General features: G+C 38.8%; 1 protein-coding gene across 2 annotated transcripts in view; it reads right to left on the bottom strand.

Moving 5' to 3' along the window:
* The window catches only part of LOC121941708 (voltage-dependent T-type calcium channel subunit alpha-1I-like), a 295,976-nt gene that overhangs the window by 160,283 nt on the left and 116,767 nt on the right, over positions 1 to 18,926 (bottom strand). For both annotated transcript variants that reach the window (XM_088074767.1, XM_088074765.1), the window contains one exon: positions 11,716 to 11,849. In XM_088074767.1, the coding sequence (XP_087930893.1) occupies positions 11,716 to 11,849 (134 nt within the window). The remainder of the gene's footprint in view (positions 1 to 11,715; positions 11,850 to 18,926) is intronic.

The raw sequence follows: 18,926 nt of genomic DNA, 5'->3' as shown, positions 1-18,926 counted from the left end.
CAATTGGTTTCTTGGTTGATCGATTTACTTGTTTGGTCCATTAAATGTCAGAAAATTGTGAAAAATGTCTATCAGTGTTTTCAAAAGCCCAAGATGATGTCCTCAAATGTCATGTTTTGTCGAAAATCCAAAGGTTTCCGGTTAACTGTTATGGAGGATTAAAGAAACCTAAAATTATTCACATTTATGAGACAGGAACCAGAGAATTTATTATCGATTAATAAAAATCGATTAACCCATTACCCATTACCCATTACCAAGTTCGCCCGAGATTAACTTAACAGCTGACAACTAATATGTTAATCATTGAAATCCTAGTTATGCGGCCCTCATTTTTAGTATACATGGATTGTAATAATGTATTGAAAGAAACACGTTCTTTTGGGTTAATTGTTCTGATTTGTTTTTAAGAGAATGTCTCTTTAGTTATTTTGAATATTTATTTCTTTCAAAAGCATAATCAGTGGTTCCTCAGAGCTTTCTCATACTCCTTATTTTCTGGAACAGCACCACATTCTGAGCTGTCCAAAGCATACGGGAACCCCATTACAAACTGCACTGAACAATGTTCTCTTTAAATCATGTAACAAGATCTGAAGTGGCTGTAAAAGCTGGCAACGCTGTCTGCCTTAGGGACTTGCTTTAAGTCTGCCTTAATGACTAACAAAAGACTTTGTCTTCCTGGCAAGAATAAAATTATCTGTGGGACACGGGATCATTTGCCACTGTGGTGAACCGCTCAGCAGCTGAACTTCTGAGCAGCATAGCCCATCAGGAGCCAATCACACAACCAGCATCTATGGCTGTTACAATGGTGGCAAGCAACAGCTAGCAATTATCTGGCTCAGATTGCCCATTGAACAGTGGTGGTTCTGCTAACATGGATAATACTCAGAGCAACAGTCGAGTGAGCGAGCAACAGCCTGAGCGGCAGAGGACACAGTCCTGGTTGTCATTCCTACAATGGGTTTGATAAGAGCGCATTTAGAGCTTAAAATGTGTAAATTTATGAGCCTTGACATTTCTCCATTAATACGCTTTGATGTCCCTTCCTGTCTCCGCTATATTGCTAGTATTTTTCATTCAGGCTCGCTCAACACATCGGCATGTCTTTACCTCCTCTGCCGCTCCCTCTGCTGAGTGTTGGAGACAGATAGAGGGCGTGAGGGGAGGGAGGAGGAGCTGAGAGAATGAATGGATCCTGAGAGAGGAGGTGTAAAGCTGGGCCTGCACTCACAGATAGCCTCTCCAAAACTACCCCTGATGACAGACTGTCACAAAAGGATACACACAAAAATGTTTAAATACACAGTTTGCAGTCATGCACATACAAACACAAGGATACAATACACGAGGATCATGAGGGGGCAGGTTCCAGTTATACAAACATTTCTGAAGCAGAGACACTTTGAGGGAGAAAAATAAGAACCCAAGGGCAAAAAAATGACTGTGAAGCTGAAATGGATAGTGGAAAGTGGGAAAGGGCAACGAAGGAGGCACACGCTGTTTCTAGTACATGGAAAACTAGAATTACAGCCTAGGGGTGGTATGCCTCTGCAAACCAGTCAAGTTACACTTACAGCACACATCTATGTCTGTGAAAACACCGATGCTTCACACACATCTTTGCTGCCGCAGCACAAAAGATCTATACAATCAGGAGAGTTTCAAGGTGGGCTCCCAAGTGTCAACAATTCGGTATCTGACCAAATGTCACCCCTTTCTGTTCCTGAGTTATAGCGTTGAAGTTGACCTTTGGATGTATAATGTCATCACTTTATCATTACATCCCATGAGATATGTGTGAATTTTTGTGTAAATTAGCATTTGAGTTCTCAAAATTATGGCCAAAAACATTTTGTATGAGGCGAAAAGTGACCTCAGATGTTTGAGCACCAACTTCTTATCAGTTCATTCTTGAGCCCAAGTGGATGTTTATGCCAAATTTGAGAAAACTCTTAAGGCATTCTTAAGATACTGCGTTCAAGACAATGAAACAAATGCAAGGTCATTGTGACCTTGACTTTTGATCACCAATATCTAATGAGTTCACCTTTCAGTCTAAGTGGCCATTTGTACCAAATTTGAAGAAATTCACTCAAAGCCTTTTTGAGACGTCACCTTCATGAGAATGAACACTGAAGTATATAAGTCTTACAATTTTAAGTTTAGTTTGGATTCGTGCTCAATATAACCTCCAAAAGCCTAAACAAGCAGCTCTACAGATTTATAGCTACGATAGTCAGCTTTAACCTGCTGCCTTTTAAATACAAATTTAAGGTCACTGATGTGTAATACTTATTGTATAATTATTTCCAGTATGTTTTGACAATAATTTGATCATTGCCAGTTTGAGTCAGAAAACATTCTTTTTTTCACAATTTACATAGAAGCTAATCCAAGCCAAGATTCCCCTCGCTTAGAGTCTGGTTCCCAAAAATGCCTCTCTACCTAAACCTCCAAATCTCCTCATGCAGGCTTCTAATGCTGTGCAATGGCAGGTGCTAACAGTAAAATACTAAAGGCGAATCTGTACCTTCTCTCGCTTAACCTTCTTCTTTTTTGTTTTTTCTTCCTCTCCTTCCTTGTCCACTGTGCTGCAGGCGAACACAGTGGCAAGTGGTGCAGTGCTCCAACAAATTAGGATCAGAGTCACTCATTGTAAGTAATGTTATTACCGCGACCAAGAGCCAAGAGCAGCTGTACATATAATCACCACACTGGAGATCTACATATGGAGACACAGATATACTATGGTGCTGGTTGTGCTGTGCATTACAGGACTGCAATCATAATCTCAGCTGTAAGACACTTTAAAAGGAAAAAATACATATAAATAAAGTAAAGTATCAACACTGGTATTATAGGTTTCACTGGGTTAGGTTTGTATAATGTGGTTTGAAGTATGTGCTTTAGAGGACTGAAAGAAAATGTCTGAAGGTAACGGTGCATGTATGTGCACATCTAGACACGTTGAATTATCAGCTTGCAGAACACAGACCTTGTCCTTCAAGGACTCCCTGACGGTCTTACAACATGTCGTCTTTCACACATTAATGTGTAAAGGTTTGCACTCTTGACTTGAGGTTTATAAGAAATTGATACCTCCCTGTATCTGAAGTGGCTCTTAGTGTTTCGTCAGAGTGCAGTCTTTCTCTTTTATTTTTCTTTTTTCAGTAATTCTCTGGGCTGGATCAGCAAGAAGAAAGATGATATAGTGTGCATGTATACCACAGTAAAAGCATGCCAATTTACCTTTAGGGAATAGATTGCCTGCAGTCTGACTCTGGATGTTTAATCAAAAAGGCAACTTTTACCCGTTGCCCACAAAAATTAGTGCATGGATGCTGGTTTTGCAAACATGAGTAAACCTGCAAAATACTGCATTCCCACTGCCAGTGAACATACCGCTGCAGCACATAAGTCTGCCTTTCCATCAGCTTTTGTGTGTGTGTGTGGGTTGTTTTGGTGTGTCCATCTGACATCACAGACAGGCAGGAGAACAGTACAGTAGACAGCAGCAGGGGCAGGGGTCTTTGTAAACTTTTCAGTGGTTTCTTCTCTTTAGGCTTATATATCTCTTCCTTATTCTTTCAGAGTGTCCACAGATGTATTTATATCAGTGCTTTAGCGCCGCTAGGGAGGAGAGAGGCAGTAAGTGGTGATGGCGCCTTCGGCGTGCCATTGCATCTTGCCAGTTAAGGAGCTAAAATTACCGCCTTCACCCAGGTGTTGTATTCCTATCAATGATGATTAGAGCCAGAGGCAATAAATATCCATGTCTATTGTAGAGTAATTTAAACTGGGTGAGAATGCCGACCGTACGCATTCTCACTGCAATGAAAAGACAAATGTTGAAGGGTGTTAATGGGGTTTTTTTGCAGTGGAAATGAGGCTTCAGTCAGATCTTTGTCAGATGAACACAAAATCATTCAATGAACAACTTCAGTAAAATGTGATCCCGTCAGCTCATTCCAACTTGTGCATTGTAATTTAGTCCCAATTTGTCTTTTCTTACATTGTGGGCTGCTGCTTTATAATTGTCTATGTTGGCTGCGGTGCATGAGATGGTGTGCTTTCACGGTTCTGGTAATCCATGGTTGTGGAATGATAAAACTGTAGTTTTGGGTATGGTTGCTTATGCAGATTTGTATGTCTACCTATTATATTATTCTACATAGTATCCATATGTTAAAGACCATGTTGGCTTCAGTGGATACAAAACATTTTTCAACTACCAACTCGTAAAATACTGCTTCTCTTCAAAGGTCTTCAAAGCTTCCAACTATGACACTCTAGGTATGTCTCTAGCTTCAGTTTTGGATACATCAGTTTCCATGCAGTTTCCACTTGTTACATGCTACAGTGTATTTCTAAATAAACTTGCATTGTCACCAGAACTATTTTGGATTTAGGCAACAAAACTAAATTGAGTTTACAAAAGAGATCATGGTTCAGGTTAAAATAATAATTAGTTTTTACAGTAAGTCATGTAACGACCCAAGTTACTACTATTACGTGGTTAAAAGAAATTCAAGTTGACTTATGGTTTCACACAGGAAGTGAACACTCGTCCACTGCCTGAAAGCCAAGTGTGTTTATTTGACCTTTCCATAACCCCTATTTGCCACTTTTCTGCCCTACTCAGACTTCTTCATTCTTTATTTTCCAGTATTACTGTGGACAGGATTGCATTGGAGAAGGTGAGCGCTACTGACCAGGCTGGTGTGTTTGACACTCTTGGAAAGAAAACAGGTTGAAACACACGAACACATTAAGGTATATGAAGTAATGCTGAAAACATTTAGAAAAATAAATATATATTATTTTAAAATTAAAAAGGAAAAGAATGCCTAAACATTTTCAAACTTACTATAAAATAGTTGTTGGCTCTTCTGTTAAAAAAGCAAAACAAACTAAAATAGTGGATTAAATTTCAATCATAGCTGCAATCTGGTTTCTGCAAACACATCCTTCATCAAACCCGTTGGGCAGTTTTTCCAAAAGAGACTTTCTTAATGCTTTGTATCTACTTTTATGAATTCAGTAAAACTCCTTGACTGACAGAGAAGGTCATCCTAAAAAAAATCAAATGTTTTAAAATAAATACACAGAAATTATTAAGCAGCAACTGTCCATTTGAAATGTCTAAACAATCAAGCATAATGGAAACCATCTAGCCAAGAGGGCAACATCTAAAACAATGAAAACGCGTCCTCAAATGAGTCATAAAGCACCAGAATGGGAGGCTTTTAGTTTGAGATTTGTTTGTTGAAATTAAACAAAAAAATATCCTAACAAACATTCAGTGGGAGGTTGTGCCTAAGACAGGATTTGCTCAAAGAGCAAACTTTCAGGTTTAGTGTTGGACACCTGCCTTCACCACACCAGTCCACACAACAATCATTCCCACACATTGCTTTATACAATCTGACTGTGTGCAGAGGTTCAGCTCTACAGACGAGCTAAACAGAGCCTGGTGTGGGACTCACGCTGCTCCTAATCCCCTTCCTGCAGCTCGCCTACTGTTTGTGTTTGCAGCACACTAGTTCCCAGGGGTGCACCGTTTTATCATGCCCCCTCCCATCCATGCCGCTACATGCGCTGCATGTGGCGGATGTAACACTGGGGAGTAATTGGCGGTGATATCTCTCTGGAACGCACGCGCTGAGCATTGGGGTTTGGCTCACAGGGACAAGGTGACAGATCTCAGAGGCTCCTGCTTAAAGGATGACTGAAGGAAAAATGAGGAGAGGGAGGGTGAGGGAAGACATATGTGCTGAAAGTGTGGGATCAGAGCAGAGGAAACGGACCAGATAAAACATTATGAGAAAGCAAGATGGAGGCAGCAGTATCTTCTCTAGCCTAAGGGCTGGAGAAGTGCGCTTGGTGACTGTTGAAATTTATGGAAAATGTAGAGAAACCAGGGCAGTAAAAGTGAATGAAATATGTTTACCTTCCCTTGAGGGAAAATAAGAAGAGGATGAAGAGTGGAAATGAAAACGCAGAGGGAGGCAAAATGTGTAACATAGAAAAATGCAAATTATGTTAAAAATGGTAGAAAGCTACAGGGGGATAATGGAAAGGAAGGACTTAATAATTTATCCAAAAAAGATGCATTTGAAATATATAAATATTGAGAGCAAACATTTTCCTTAAAATGGTTTTTAAAAAGCTATTCAAATATTAATTAAAAGAGGGCATTGTGGGAAGAGTAAATGTCAGAGGAGAAAAGCAATGCTCTTTTATCATGAATGTGTTTTTTTAACGTGGTTTAAGGAGTGGACTTTTCCAAGCACATTTGTTGTGGTAACCACATTAGTGTATGTAATACACATTTTAGTAGTCACAGGGAATTCTACACTGTCTGTGCAAATCTAAACCAAATTAACTCATCAGGTTTGTCTCTGTAGCAGTCGAGAAGATCTAAAAGAAAAAAAAAGATCAGAGAATCACCTCCTTGTGATTGTATGCCTTCACAAACCAGTCAAGTTACACTTACAGTTCACGTCAATGTCTGTGAAAACATGGATACTTCATGGATACACACATCTTTCCCCCCGGAGGCACAGATGATCGCTACAATCAGCAAAGTTTCCAAGTGGGCACCCAAGATTAGTGTCACCAATTCAGTATCTGACCAAATGTTTCCCCTTCTGTTCCTGAATTATGACATACAGACATGTGTTTTTCGAGAACATTTGATAATCTTTGGCCCTTTAGATATCAAATGATCATCACTTTGTAATTTTGTACTACTTGACATTTGTGTGAATTTTTTATCATAATGAATGTATCAATTCTTGAGTTATAGCCAAAAGCATTTTATTGTCAGTATCAGTCTGTTGTTCAGTCCAAGCGTAAGTTTGTCAGATTTGAAGATATTCCCTGAAGTTGTTCTTGAGATACTGCATTCATGAGAATGATATTGATGCAAGGGTTATGGTGACCTTGACTTTGGACAACCAAATTCTTATCAGTTTTTTGTTTTCTCCATGTCAACGTTTGAACCAGATTTGAAAAACTTCCCTCATGTTATTTTTGAGATACTGTTTTCACAAGAATAAGGCAGACAAAGTCAGAGTGACCTTGATCTTTGTCCCATGACCAACAAATCTATATTAGTTCATCATGAGTCCAAACATAAGTTTATGCTAAAATTGAGGAAATTCCTTCAAGACATTCTTCAGATATCATTTTTACAAGAATGGGACGGAAAACCCCAAAACAAGATGCCTGCAGCAACGCCTATTACAAACTCAAAGACATAAAGCTGTAGAATCCAGCATTTCTGGAGCTGAAATCATACTGGGACTAAAATGATATTTCTGCTCCTGCTCCCTCAGGTTTTTTTTGTTCCCCAAGATACTTCTTGTGAGTCACTCAACTTGGAACTATGGAGTTACAATACTAAATCTCTGGAGTACCTATAAGACAACTCATGGTATTAGTAAATGAGTATATGTAATTGCACTTAATTAGATGGGTGATCTATAGCTTTAACTATTTCAGAAGCCATCTGCAATCAACCTAATGATGATAAACTTCTGGGGCCAACGGCAAATACTCGAGAGAGCCGGTGTAGCCAGCAGATATCTGGCCAAGACTTCCTCTCTTTGGCTACTCTCTATAAAAAGATACATGCACATGAGTAGATTTTTTTAAGCTATAAGAAAGTTGAATTTCACCCAAAACCAGCATGCATCTTATACAAAAAACATGTTGTCCATTGCTTACATCTGCCTTCATTTGCAGATATCTGTTTATAGAGATTATGACTTTAGATATAATAGTGCTGTTAGATCAACTGAGGAGGGGACAATTAGTATAAAGCTTGTTTTTGTGAGGTATTTGGCCCATTTGGTGAGTATCTAAATGATGACTAAAAGCCCTTGAAACTTTATCGTGTTGTTTTTGACTATTCCTAATTGTTCTCCTGTGCGCAGTATGTCAAAGTTAATTATAATGTTTGGAAAGACTCATAATGGAGAACGTCTGTTTAGAATAAAAGCATCAGCCAACAGGAGACACGGATGAGAGATATTTACACAGCATCCCCAAATAACCTGGTGGTGTCATCTGCTTTAAAGGGATCTGTTAACTGATCGTGGGGGGTGCAGCTCTGCATGCTAATTGTCTCTTAAGAATAACTGGAGAACATAAAAATGATAGGATGCAACTTGATTGTTTTGAGTCATCAAATCATTGTAATTACTTTAATTCCTAGGTGCCAACAGATAATGTGATATCCCAGCTTTAGTAAATGTCTGCCTCTTTATCCAAAAGTCTGCTTCTGTTGTGTTCTTTATACCAACTCATTTGTTTTTAGCTAGTTAAACTAAAAGCCGAACAATAAGGTCTTCGTGCTTGTGGAAATGTCCTTGTATTAATTACTGAAACCTACGTGAGCGATGCACTCATAAAATAATGACATGTTTATTTTGTCTTTGAGGAACAGAATATTTAGCTTTTTATTGCAGTGCTGCAGCAGTTAAAATGATCCACTTTCCAGGGCCTAGAAAGCCCTGTCAGCTGCGGTGATATTTGGAAATCAATAATTTCTCCTTTTGTGGCAATAAAACACCTGTATAGGATTTTGCATTTGTAGAGAAGCAAGTGTATAATTTGATGGAGAGAAAGAATTATTGTAATGACAGTTTATACATTCGAAAGTTACTCATTCTGCTGCACTAGGCTATAATTGGTAGGGCAGTCATTCACCTACAACCTGAAATGTATTTGGCGCCATTCATCTGACAATTTAGATCAACCGATGGCAAATGTGTGATTTTAGCATGAATTCAAAAGATAAACTACTGTCTAATCCATCTGCTTGTTTCAGCACTACATTCCCTTAATCAGAATTGAACCAGGAAAAATGTCATTCTCTCACAGTGCACGTTATACACACAATAATCCACAAAAGAACTTAAACTTTTAACCACGATTAAGGCTGTTTAAATATCTTACTTCAGAATTTGTTTTAACTGAGTGTAATTGTTTTTAATGACACTTGTACACTGTAACATTTTTCTTATCCTGTATTTTTTTATTTTTGGCCGTAACATTGTTTGTTATTTTGTATGATTTTATTTCTATTTCTAAATAAAGGTTTGAATGAAGGAATAAATAAGACTCTTCAAAAAGAGAGAGATGACTGGTTGCTCTATAATATGCGCTACAATCAAATGTAGGTCAAAAACTTGTGTCGGGTGCTCATGGAAAACGGGAACCAACAGAGTTAACAGGAAGGAAATCCAGGCACTCCAAAAATGTGAAAAAAACTTTAGAAACATGGAGGAATTTTGTTTGAGTGACTAAATCATGAAAAAACCAACATGTTTCGCCCACCACAAGCCTTCGTCAGGGCTTAAAAACATATGTATTATAGGTATAGCACCACCTACTATATATGGTGACAGGAACCAATAGCTTGTTGTTGGCTTTTTTTAAAATGATTTAGTCACTATAATAAAGGCCTTTCAACCTAATTCTTCTGTGTTTTTCACATTTTTTGGAATGCTTCCTGTTAATCTTGAATTAAACATCTGCCTGAATAAGTTGCATTATAGATGTATATAACACTCAAGATGCTAAATGGACTTTTCAACCCTACATGTCACATTCACACACTAATGGCCAAGGCTATCATACAAGATGACTCCTGCAACTGAGGTACAGTAAACATTCACACACTGATGGAACAGCCATTGGGAGCAATTGCCTAAGGATACTTTGACATGCAGACTGGAGGAGCTAGGGATCGAACCAACAATCCTCCAATTAGTAGACAACCCTCTCCACCCCCTAAGCCTCAGCCATTCACAGCAGATCCTTTGATACCCATAGTGACACGTGTGTAAGCACGTGAGTGCAGAAATAACCTATGATCAATTATAACTTAATTGCATCTTTCCCGTAATGTACAAAATATGAGACACCTCTTTGCCATCATATTCAGTGCTTTTATATATATATATTTTTTTAAATCATTACTCATGTTAAATTAGGACCAGTTGCAGTCTAGACTACAGACCTTTTTTAACAGCATATATTTTGACTTTCAAAAGTAGAAAAAGCATGTGATAACATTAAAAATGGCTGAGTTCCATTGAGTGTCCCCATAAGCTTTTCCATTGAGCCAGCATGCACAACACCAGGGCTTCCCTTAAGTGTGATGCAGCCATCACTTCTGCTATTAAATACACTTTTTCCTTTAGAGAATACCGTATGAACACTTTGCTTTTCCTACCATGAAATGTCAAATGTCTACAGTGAAAAGGGCCTTTAACCAGTAATTTCTGTATAGCTATTTGTGACACCTGAGAAGAGGCATAAACACATAATGCACAGTAAAGTGCTGCATGACTTGCTGTCAGTTCACCAGGATTTAATTTCCCCACAGGGGTCCATGTAGCACTAATAATGCAGGATGACAGTCACCAAACTGTCTAATGAATGAGTTACCTGTCAATCTATCTGACCTCATATTTCACAATTGTAGTAGTCCGAGTGTCAGTGTGTGTATATGAATATCTGACCCAAATGAACCAAACAACAGGTGTGAAAGCGACCATAATGTCTCTTGGCATAATATTACAGTCACAGACTGTTACAAACAAACATTTGCATCCCTTGAAGTCCTAACTCACAATAACAAAGAGAAATTTCCAGTCCCTGTTCTGATCAATAAATTAGACTTGAAATGATTTTTTTTTTAAAAAGCACAACCTGTCATGCTGGCAGAGCATCACTCAAGACAGTGAATTAAAACCCTCAAAGAAAAGTGAAAATAGCGCGAGAAAAGCACTGCCATCAGAAAACTGCAACAGACTGCAAGATAATGAGATAGAGATTGTATAGGCTACAATGTAAGAGATGAATGCACAAAATCACATAACACAAATGGCATAGCTTTAACTGGAACAGGACAGGATTAAGATTAGGGTCACGGGTAAGGTAACATTTTTAATGGCTCATCTCATTTCCTCTACACAGATACCATGTGTATTATCAGACTTTGTAGAATTTGAAGACTTAATGTTGAATATTGCACTAAATTGGTCAGTTTAAGTGATTAAATTTCCCCAGCCAAAGGTAGTTAGTCAGTATGACCATGTGCCAAATATATGATGGTAATCGGTAATTGGTATGGTAATTTCAGCTCCTTCATTAAATTAAATTATGGCAATTAGTCCAGCTGAATCATGTTATTGTTGGGTCACTGTCAACCACGTCCCAGGTGAAAACCAGTGACTATCAACATGTCAATATTTAATGTCATATTTCATATTCAACACTGAAATTATTGGCCACGCATGGGAGCACAATGGATCATGAACTGCCGGGCGGCAAAGAAAGCTGGGCCCAAAAAAAAGGGATTCTAAGCATGGCCTTCAAATGAAGCCATGATAAATCATAATTAAACATTTGAAGTTTTTCCTCGACAAAACATGCTGGATGTGGAAGCTGTAGTTTTAACATACAGAAATGCTTACAATAGACGTTTAAATAGGAAAACAGCTGGGGATGAATAAGCTTATGTTCCCATTTGGTGTTTACCCATTATGCATTATTTGTATTATGAGTTGTTTTCATTTGGTGCTGTAAAGCTTTGTAAAATGTGTCTTTGGAACAAAACATGTCACTGTTCACACTCCTGTGAGTCCCCTGACATACAAAAAGGATAGAATAAAGAGAGGAGGAGGCCCTCACCCTGCCATGACGATGAAGAAATCCAGTCGGTTCCATGTGTCCCCAAGGTAACAGTGTCGACCAAAGATCCCCAGAGCGACCATCTTTATAACCATCTCTAGAGCGAAGAAGATGTAGATGAATGCATCAAAAGCCTGTCAGGAAGACATAGGGAGACAAAGAGACAAGGTGTCAAGAATGAAAAAGGCAGAGAATGTCATTTGTCATTTCTTGGGCACCATAAATAAACCTCCATCTCTGACATTTCTTTTTCCACTTCCAATGGAGAAAAATGAATATCTACAAACCTTAGCATGTTACAGTCAAACTAACGAACAGAGCTCTTATATATATGTGTGTGTGTGTGTGTGTGTGTGTGTGTGTGTGTGTGTAATTTGGGTGAACCATCTCTTTTTGTTTCAACATGGAGGTTGAGAGTTCTTTGAGGCAGAAATACTCAACTTATGGCTTGGTGGCCATTTAAGGTGCCAGGTGGCCCTCCAACCATTTTCTAATTCACAATAAAAATAATATGATTTTGAACGTAAAAAAGGGACGAAACTGAATAAAAAAGCTAATATGCGTAATTTAACTGTTAGTTCAGGTTAAAAAAAGAAAAAAAAAGTTGTAGGAAATGGTACAGAACATAAAAGAGAAACAAGGCTCAGCTAATGGAAAAACACCACCTGTTGCTCGGAATTTGCAGCAACATGCTGATAAAGACTCATAACTTGGAGTCAAAGGGTCCATCCTGCCTTCTGTCGTCAACACAGTAACACTGGGGGTTGTTGTGTTTGCTTGACTCATCTTTATTAAATGGGCACTTGGGGTCAGTGCCACGATGTGCGCACAGTAAATGATCTCAGCAGCTTCATATGAACATGGTGCTGTCCAAATCCACAATGTGTGAACTTTGCAAAGAGCCTCAAGTGTTTCCTGCAGACTTCTTGCAGATTGCTAGATTCTGTTTCAGATACAGACTTTATTAGATTGACCATAATCTAATTACTAAAAGATTGGACATGGTTTACATAAAGTTTACCGCACAAATATTTACACAAGTATTTAAAAAAAGTAAATACATGTTGGCATTGGTCATATCCATAGCATGGGTCTGAAGTCCCATCTAATTTTGCACTTCATGTCCTTGTTTATGTCTTCAATAGAACCCAAACAAGAAGTTAATTCATTAACTGGCCAATAAATTTCTGTCTATTGATTAATAACTACTACCACAACCTTTTTGGCAATTGATCAATTGTCATTTTTCAAGCAAAATTTAGACATAATTGCTGGATCAGCTTCTCAAATGCGATGCTTTCTTTATTATAAGCAATTTTGGCTAAATATTTTTAGGTTTTGGACTGTTTGTCATGTTAGGCGAAGAATCTAAAGAAGCCACCTCAGAACCTGGAAAAGTATCATTTACATACTTCAACATTTTCTGACACCTTTTAGACCAAACACTTGATTGAATAGTTGAGAAAACAATTGTCAGATCAATTGTTATGAAAAGAATCACTACTTGTATGGGAAAACAACGGCGAGGCAGAAAATCCAGGTCCTGTAAGTGGATCTTCAAAATTAGCCAATGACATGAGCTCAGTTTCTAAGACATTGACCTAATGGCACTTTGTGGATGAGGTGGGTGATCACCTTGGACTGTATCCAGTAGAAGTGCAGAGAAGGTAAACTGGGATCATGTCCTGCACCAGGTGAAGACATACTTAGCTAAGTTTCAGTAATGTCCTCTCTTATAGCCCCGCCCCCCTTCTGGGCATCTCTCAATCTCTGTCTTTCACATTTCCCGCCAATCTCTTCCTGCTATCTCTCTTCCTGCAACTGTTGTATCTTCTTCCTCCTATCTCTCCCTGACAATTTAATATCTTCATCTCTCTCTCCAAACCTCTTTCTCTCTTTCAAACCTCTATTCCTCCCCTCCTCAGCTGAGCAGTTTGCCCTAAACGCTGGGGTAATGGAAAATAATTTGTTTGAGCAGTAATCAGAGATAAGCCCCACATCGACATCCCCCACCTCACTCCCAGCTTTAATCAAGCATCTAATTAAAAGAAGACAGCAAAAAATCCAAATAAATCAAAGATCTCAGCTTGCTAATGCGTGTTATTGCTGTTGTGAGCAAAAAGCCCAGATTAGCTGGTGTTCTTTTCTGTGTATACAGGGGGATTAGAGATGAACTGACGCGCTTGGCGTTGCCTGTAATTTGATTTTCAGAGGGAAGTACTGTAGGCAAAGCGATCTGAATCTGAACCACTGATGTGAATCTTTGTTTTGTTACTTGCCCGCTGCGGAAAAGAAGCGTCCCACTCAGCAGTCCCGGAGGAGTGTCGAGACACAAGAACGGCCTGCTAATGCGGGGGAACGGTCAGAGTTTGCAACCTTGACCTTTGTGGAACTGAAAAAGATGAACGAGGTGCTACCTATTGTAAAGTTCGCTGAACCAAACTCCACTAAATGTCAAAAAAACATTCCTCCTCTGACATTTCCACAGATCTTTCCTCACACCTCTCACTCCAATTTTTGTTTTAATGCCAGTTCTCTTGTCTCTTTTTGTCTTTCATGTCTCTATATCTCTATTATCCCTCTTCCTTTTGCTTTTTCTTGCTCCTCTCTTTTGTGTTTTTTTTTTCTTGACTTTTCAGACGTTTTTGTATTTGCATTGTAAATTGCAAGTATAACCCAATTCATAGGTAAAATCTGAGGTTGACATTGATGTTGAAGAATTAAATTTTTGATCTATTAGTCTGTAATATTTTTTTTTCATAGGAAGACTAGCCTACTGCCAAGCTAGCACTTTGAGGTGAATAACACCAGCATGCACACTCACAATGGAAATGTTAACGAGCTGATGTTTGGCAGGTATGATGTTTTCTACCATTTTAGTTTAGTGTGTCAGCATGCTAACATTTGCCCTTGAGCACTAAACACAGATTATCACTGAAGATGATGGGAAAGACATTGGATCTGCTGTTAGTTGGTCATAAATGAAAGTATCAGCCAAATTATATATTATTTTCATAATTACATTGCAGTGACAATGTAATCACTGCCTGGGTTTTGTTCAGAGGCAGTGTTTCTAATTGAGTTAATGAAACATTACATTTATGTACTGCGCTGGAGGATACATTAATTTGCAATATTTTCTTATTACGTCAGTAGAGAACTGAATTTATTCGGCATTATGTTTTTTCTCAAAAAATTATTTCCTTTTTCATATAAGTTGTTTACAAATGTACTTCCAAGAAGACAAGGCAGCCCTCTAAATCCTCTATGGCAATGTGAAGATTTTTTTTTTTTTTTGCCTCAGATACAAATCGGGCAGTTAGCGCTCTGAGGTAGTGTTTGGAAGGGGAGGGGAGGGAATGGCAGACCATTTGATGTTTTATTACTGTATCCCGATACTGCACCTTACTACACAATGGTGTAACAAATCTATCTAATCAAAGAGTAAAACCTTATTACATGAGAGGGAAACCGATGAAAAGCATTTACCTCCGTAGGTTTCAAACCTTTCACATCTTCAAAGCTTTTTTCAATACGACTAAAGGAGTGATCAGATCAAAGAATGCTGCTATTACAAAAGACACTTCAGGAGAAAAGTTTATCAGCCTTGGTGGATTCATGTCCAAGCCTAAGCTCTTGTTTGTGCTTGTGATTTGCGGTGAAGGACGTTATTTGCATAGAGTTCCCTATCTGAGGGCTTTTTATTGATTCTCTCACATTTCCTATTCAGTAAGATGAAAACACTGTTGTTTCTACACAACAGCGTGTGATGTCTACAAGATTCTCTCCCATCAAGGTCATAGGAAAGCTAGAGAGAGAGTCAGCTGCAAATTAAATAGCTGTTTGGTCTTTAAGATGTTTTAACACACATCTTAGAGGCATTAGAAGTGGATAAAGCTTCCATGATGAGTCGTGAAGCATCTTTAGGAACAAGTTACAATTTTAGCTGCCTCTATTCCTCTTTACACAGATATTGCATTATCGAGCCACTACAAAGTCCCTTCACAATTTCACCTTTACATTTTTACAGACAACCAAACAACGGTGGCATAAAGAAAGGACTGTGTGTGATTTTAGATAGCATGCCAGCATCTGTTTTTTACAGTTTCTGGCTGATATAAGTGGTGTCATTTTGGCAATTTCTACAGAAAACATGCCTTGAGAAAATAAAAACAAAAACAACAACAGCAACAAAAACTGCCAAATATTTTTTTTCTATTTTTTTTTTGTAAAAGTAAAGAAAAAAGTTGACATTTTTTAAAAGCATAAGAAAATCAACACTTTTCAAAGAAAACATGCTTTCCAAACCTTTCTTAAAGAAATGAAGAAAAAAAAATCTCCCAAATTGTTTAAGATTATAAAAGTTGCCAAATGTTTCAAAGTTTTCTATAAAAGTTATAGAATAAAAAACTAAAAGGAAGAAAAAAATCAGCAATTATTTAAAAGAAAACATGCCTCTAAACGCGCAGGCTGGCATGTCTTCTTTAAAAAACCTCGTTTTGGTGCAGTTACTACCTCCATTGCCCGCTTAAAGGCGAAACTACTTTGCCTCCACCTTCTGTGATCATACCAGCACAGCATAGCGACACAACATTCCTGCCTTGTGTAAAAGCGATGTTTTACCCTTACAGAACAAACTAAAATGTAAAGATTATAGAGAATCTGTAGTTCATCAGTGATGCAAACCATCTTTTCCCATTCAATCCAATCATCCATCCATCTAAAATAGTATACTAACTAACTAAATAACTAGCTAGGCATCCAGAGGTCTTCAGTCCACGTTTGTTAGAGTTTATAGATTCTGCTGGCGAGGGACCATTGAAATCATGCTATTGAACAATGGATTTTCTGAGAGGAGAGTATTGACTGTGGTGCCTTAGTGCTCTAAATCCGTGTTGATATTGAATAGGGTCTATAGATACTTGGAGGAGAAATTCTATTAGGTCCAACTCTCCAGCCACCCCCCCCCCCACCCCCCCCCGGGAGCCAAATCAATCTACTCTGTGTGTTGGCTGTTATATGATGAGTGTGGTGCCTTGTGTGTGTTCGTGTAAGAATGTGCAAAAAAAGCAGGACGCTGGGGTGATTCAACAAGAGCCTCACACCGACAGACTGAAGACATACGTGCACACGCTCGCGCACAGATGTTACGCCTACTCAGGCCACCTTTGACATAAGTGAGAGGGGATTTTGTGTCTTGCCAGATGACGAGGAAAGCTGCCGAAGTGCCGAACGTGGGGAAGTCATGCTCGCTGCACCATAAAGACCACATGCTAACAGTGAGTCACCATGAGGAGTTACAGGCTCCAGCAAGGAAGGGAGAGCGCAAAGGGGGGGGGGGTACGAGGGAAGAATACAAAGAAGAAGAGGGAGGGTGTGGGTGCATGTGAATTGGTGTGTTCTTTATGTGTCAACACCAGCAAATCGATACATGTGCACATTTCCTAGAAGTACACTTTGTTCTGTGAGTGGCCCGAATGTGTATGGATGTGTTTGCGTTTACATAAGTGCTCCTTTACATGTTGTATACAGCTGTCTTTGAGTGCTAATGTGAGTTTAGTATGTCTGCTTTTGTGGAGGGATTATATATATATGTATGGCTGAGTACAAGTATGAATGTCTAAGTATTTCTCCACAGCACAGATGTATGCATGTAGAGCCTCTTAACAAATGCAGTACTGATCCTGTGCAACTAAGTAAACTTTATTTACAGGGCACTCTTTAAAGGGCTTCTGAGAGGAGAAAAACAAGACTATTCAGTCACGCTAATGGCTTTGTGAAGCCATAATACTCATTGTAAATAATTCAAAATGGTGAGATAAATAAAAGTTAGGGCCCAAAGTTGGATCTTTTGCCATTGTGGGAAAATAAATGTAAATATTAGACAGAGGTGGTGTCAGTGATAAATATCTATAAAGCAGAATTACCGCCTTGCAGTTGTATGCCTCCGCCAAGCACTGAGATTGCGGTTTATACCTATATCTGTCTGGACAAAGAGGCAACCTCCTGAAAAATGAAGCCAAAAGGAAGTGCCAAAAACTAAAGTTCCTTGAATAGCCACTTGGGGCTGGCTCCAGAAGCCAGTCAGTACATCTTCAATCCTGCAGCACAAAAGATTCAGTTTCAAGGGGGCAGGCAAGATAAGTGTCACCAATTCAGTATCCAGTAAAATGCCTCTCCCTCTGTTCCTGAGTTATGGAGTCGAAAAATGGCCAGAAAAGTGTTTTTGCAGAACATTATGATGGCACATTGAAGTTGACCTTTTGCACATGAAATGCCATCACTTCATCATTTTATCCAGTTGACATTTGTGAGAAATTTTTACATAATTAGTTAATGAATTCTTGAATTATGGCCAAAATCATGTTTTGTGGGGTCACAATGACCTTTACCTTCAGCCATCAAATTCTCATCAGTTCCTCCTTGAGTCCAAGTGGACATTTGTCCCAAATGAAAAGAAATCTCCTCCCGCATTCATGAGAAAGGGACAGATGTAAGGTCACTGTGACCTTGAACTTTGAGCAATATCGAAACAGTTCAGTGTTGAGTCCAAGTTTAAGTTTGTGCCAGATCTGAAGAAATTCCTTCAAGGTGTTCCTGAGATATTGCGTCAATAGAACGGTATGGATAATGAACTGAAAACACGCCTCCAGTCATGGCTGTTGCCGGCACGGAGGCATAAAACTAATGGTGTTAGCTGGTATAAATGTCCCTCTCCACTGGCTGAACACTACATTGCTTTACTTGTTCAAATAAAAACTTGAGTGCAGCAAGATACTACCAAACTGTGTGAAGCCCTTGAAGAGTTATCCAGCTGTGCAGCTATCATTAGTCACTGAGATGTCACTACTAAGAGCAGGGTGTCTCATTTACCAAACTGTTTTCTCAATTCCTCCTTTACTGCAGCTCTTCCTGGCACCTTAAATAGGATGCAAGTAAGATAAATGTGGAGATAATGAGGGGAACTGGACAAATCAATGGACAGATCAAACAAACCAACAACACCTTCCCTTAGCTGTGGAGGAACACAGTGATACTACACTTTCAAGTAAATGCTTACGTTAGCATGGTTGCATTGACTTTGTTGACACATACAAATGTTTTCCAAATAAAAGAAAGCTGGAGGGTGAAGTTATCCATTAGGATGCATTCTACCAATAGAGGTATTTAACTGTGGACCAAAGTGTTGGACTAACAGACGGACATTGCTG

Source organism: Plectropomus leopardus, chromosome 3, assembly GCF_026936395.1.
Source record: "Plectropomus leopardus strain MGB_pleo_1.0 chromosome 3, ASM2693639v1, whole genome shotgun sequence".
Classification (NCBI taxonomy): domain Eukaryota; kingdom Metazoa; phylum Chordata; class Actinopteri; order Perciformes; family Serranidae; genus Plectropomus; species Plectropomus leopardus.
Note: the sequence above shows the minus strand (reverse complement) of the source record. Positions and strands in the feature narration are given on the sequence as shown.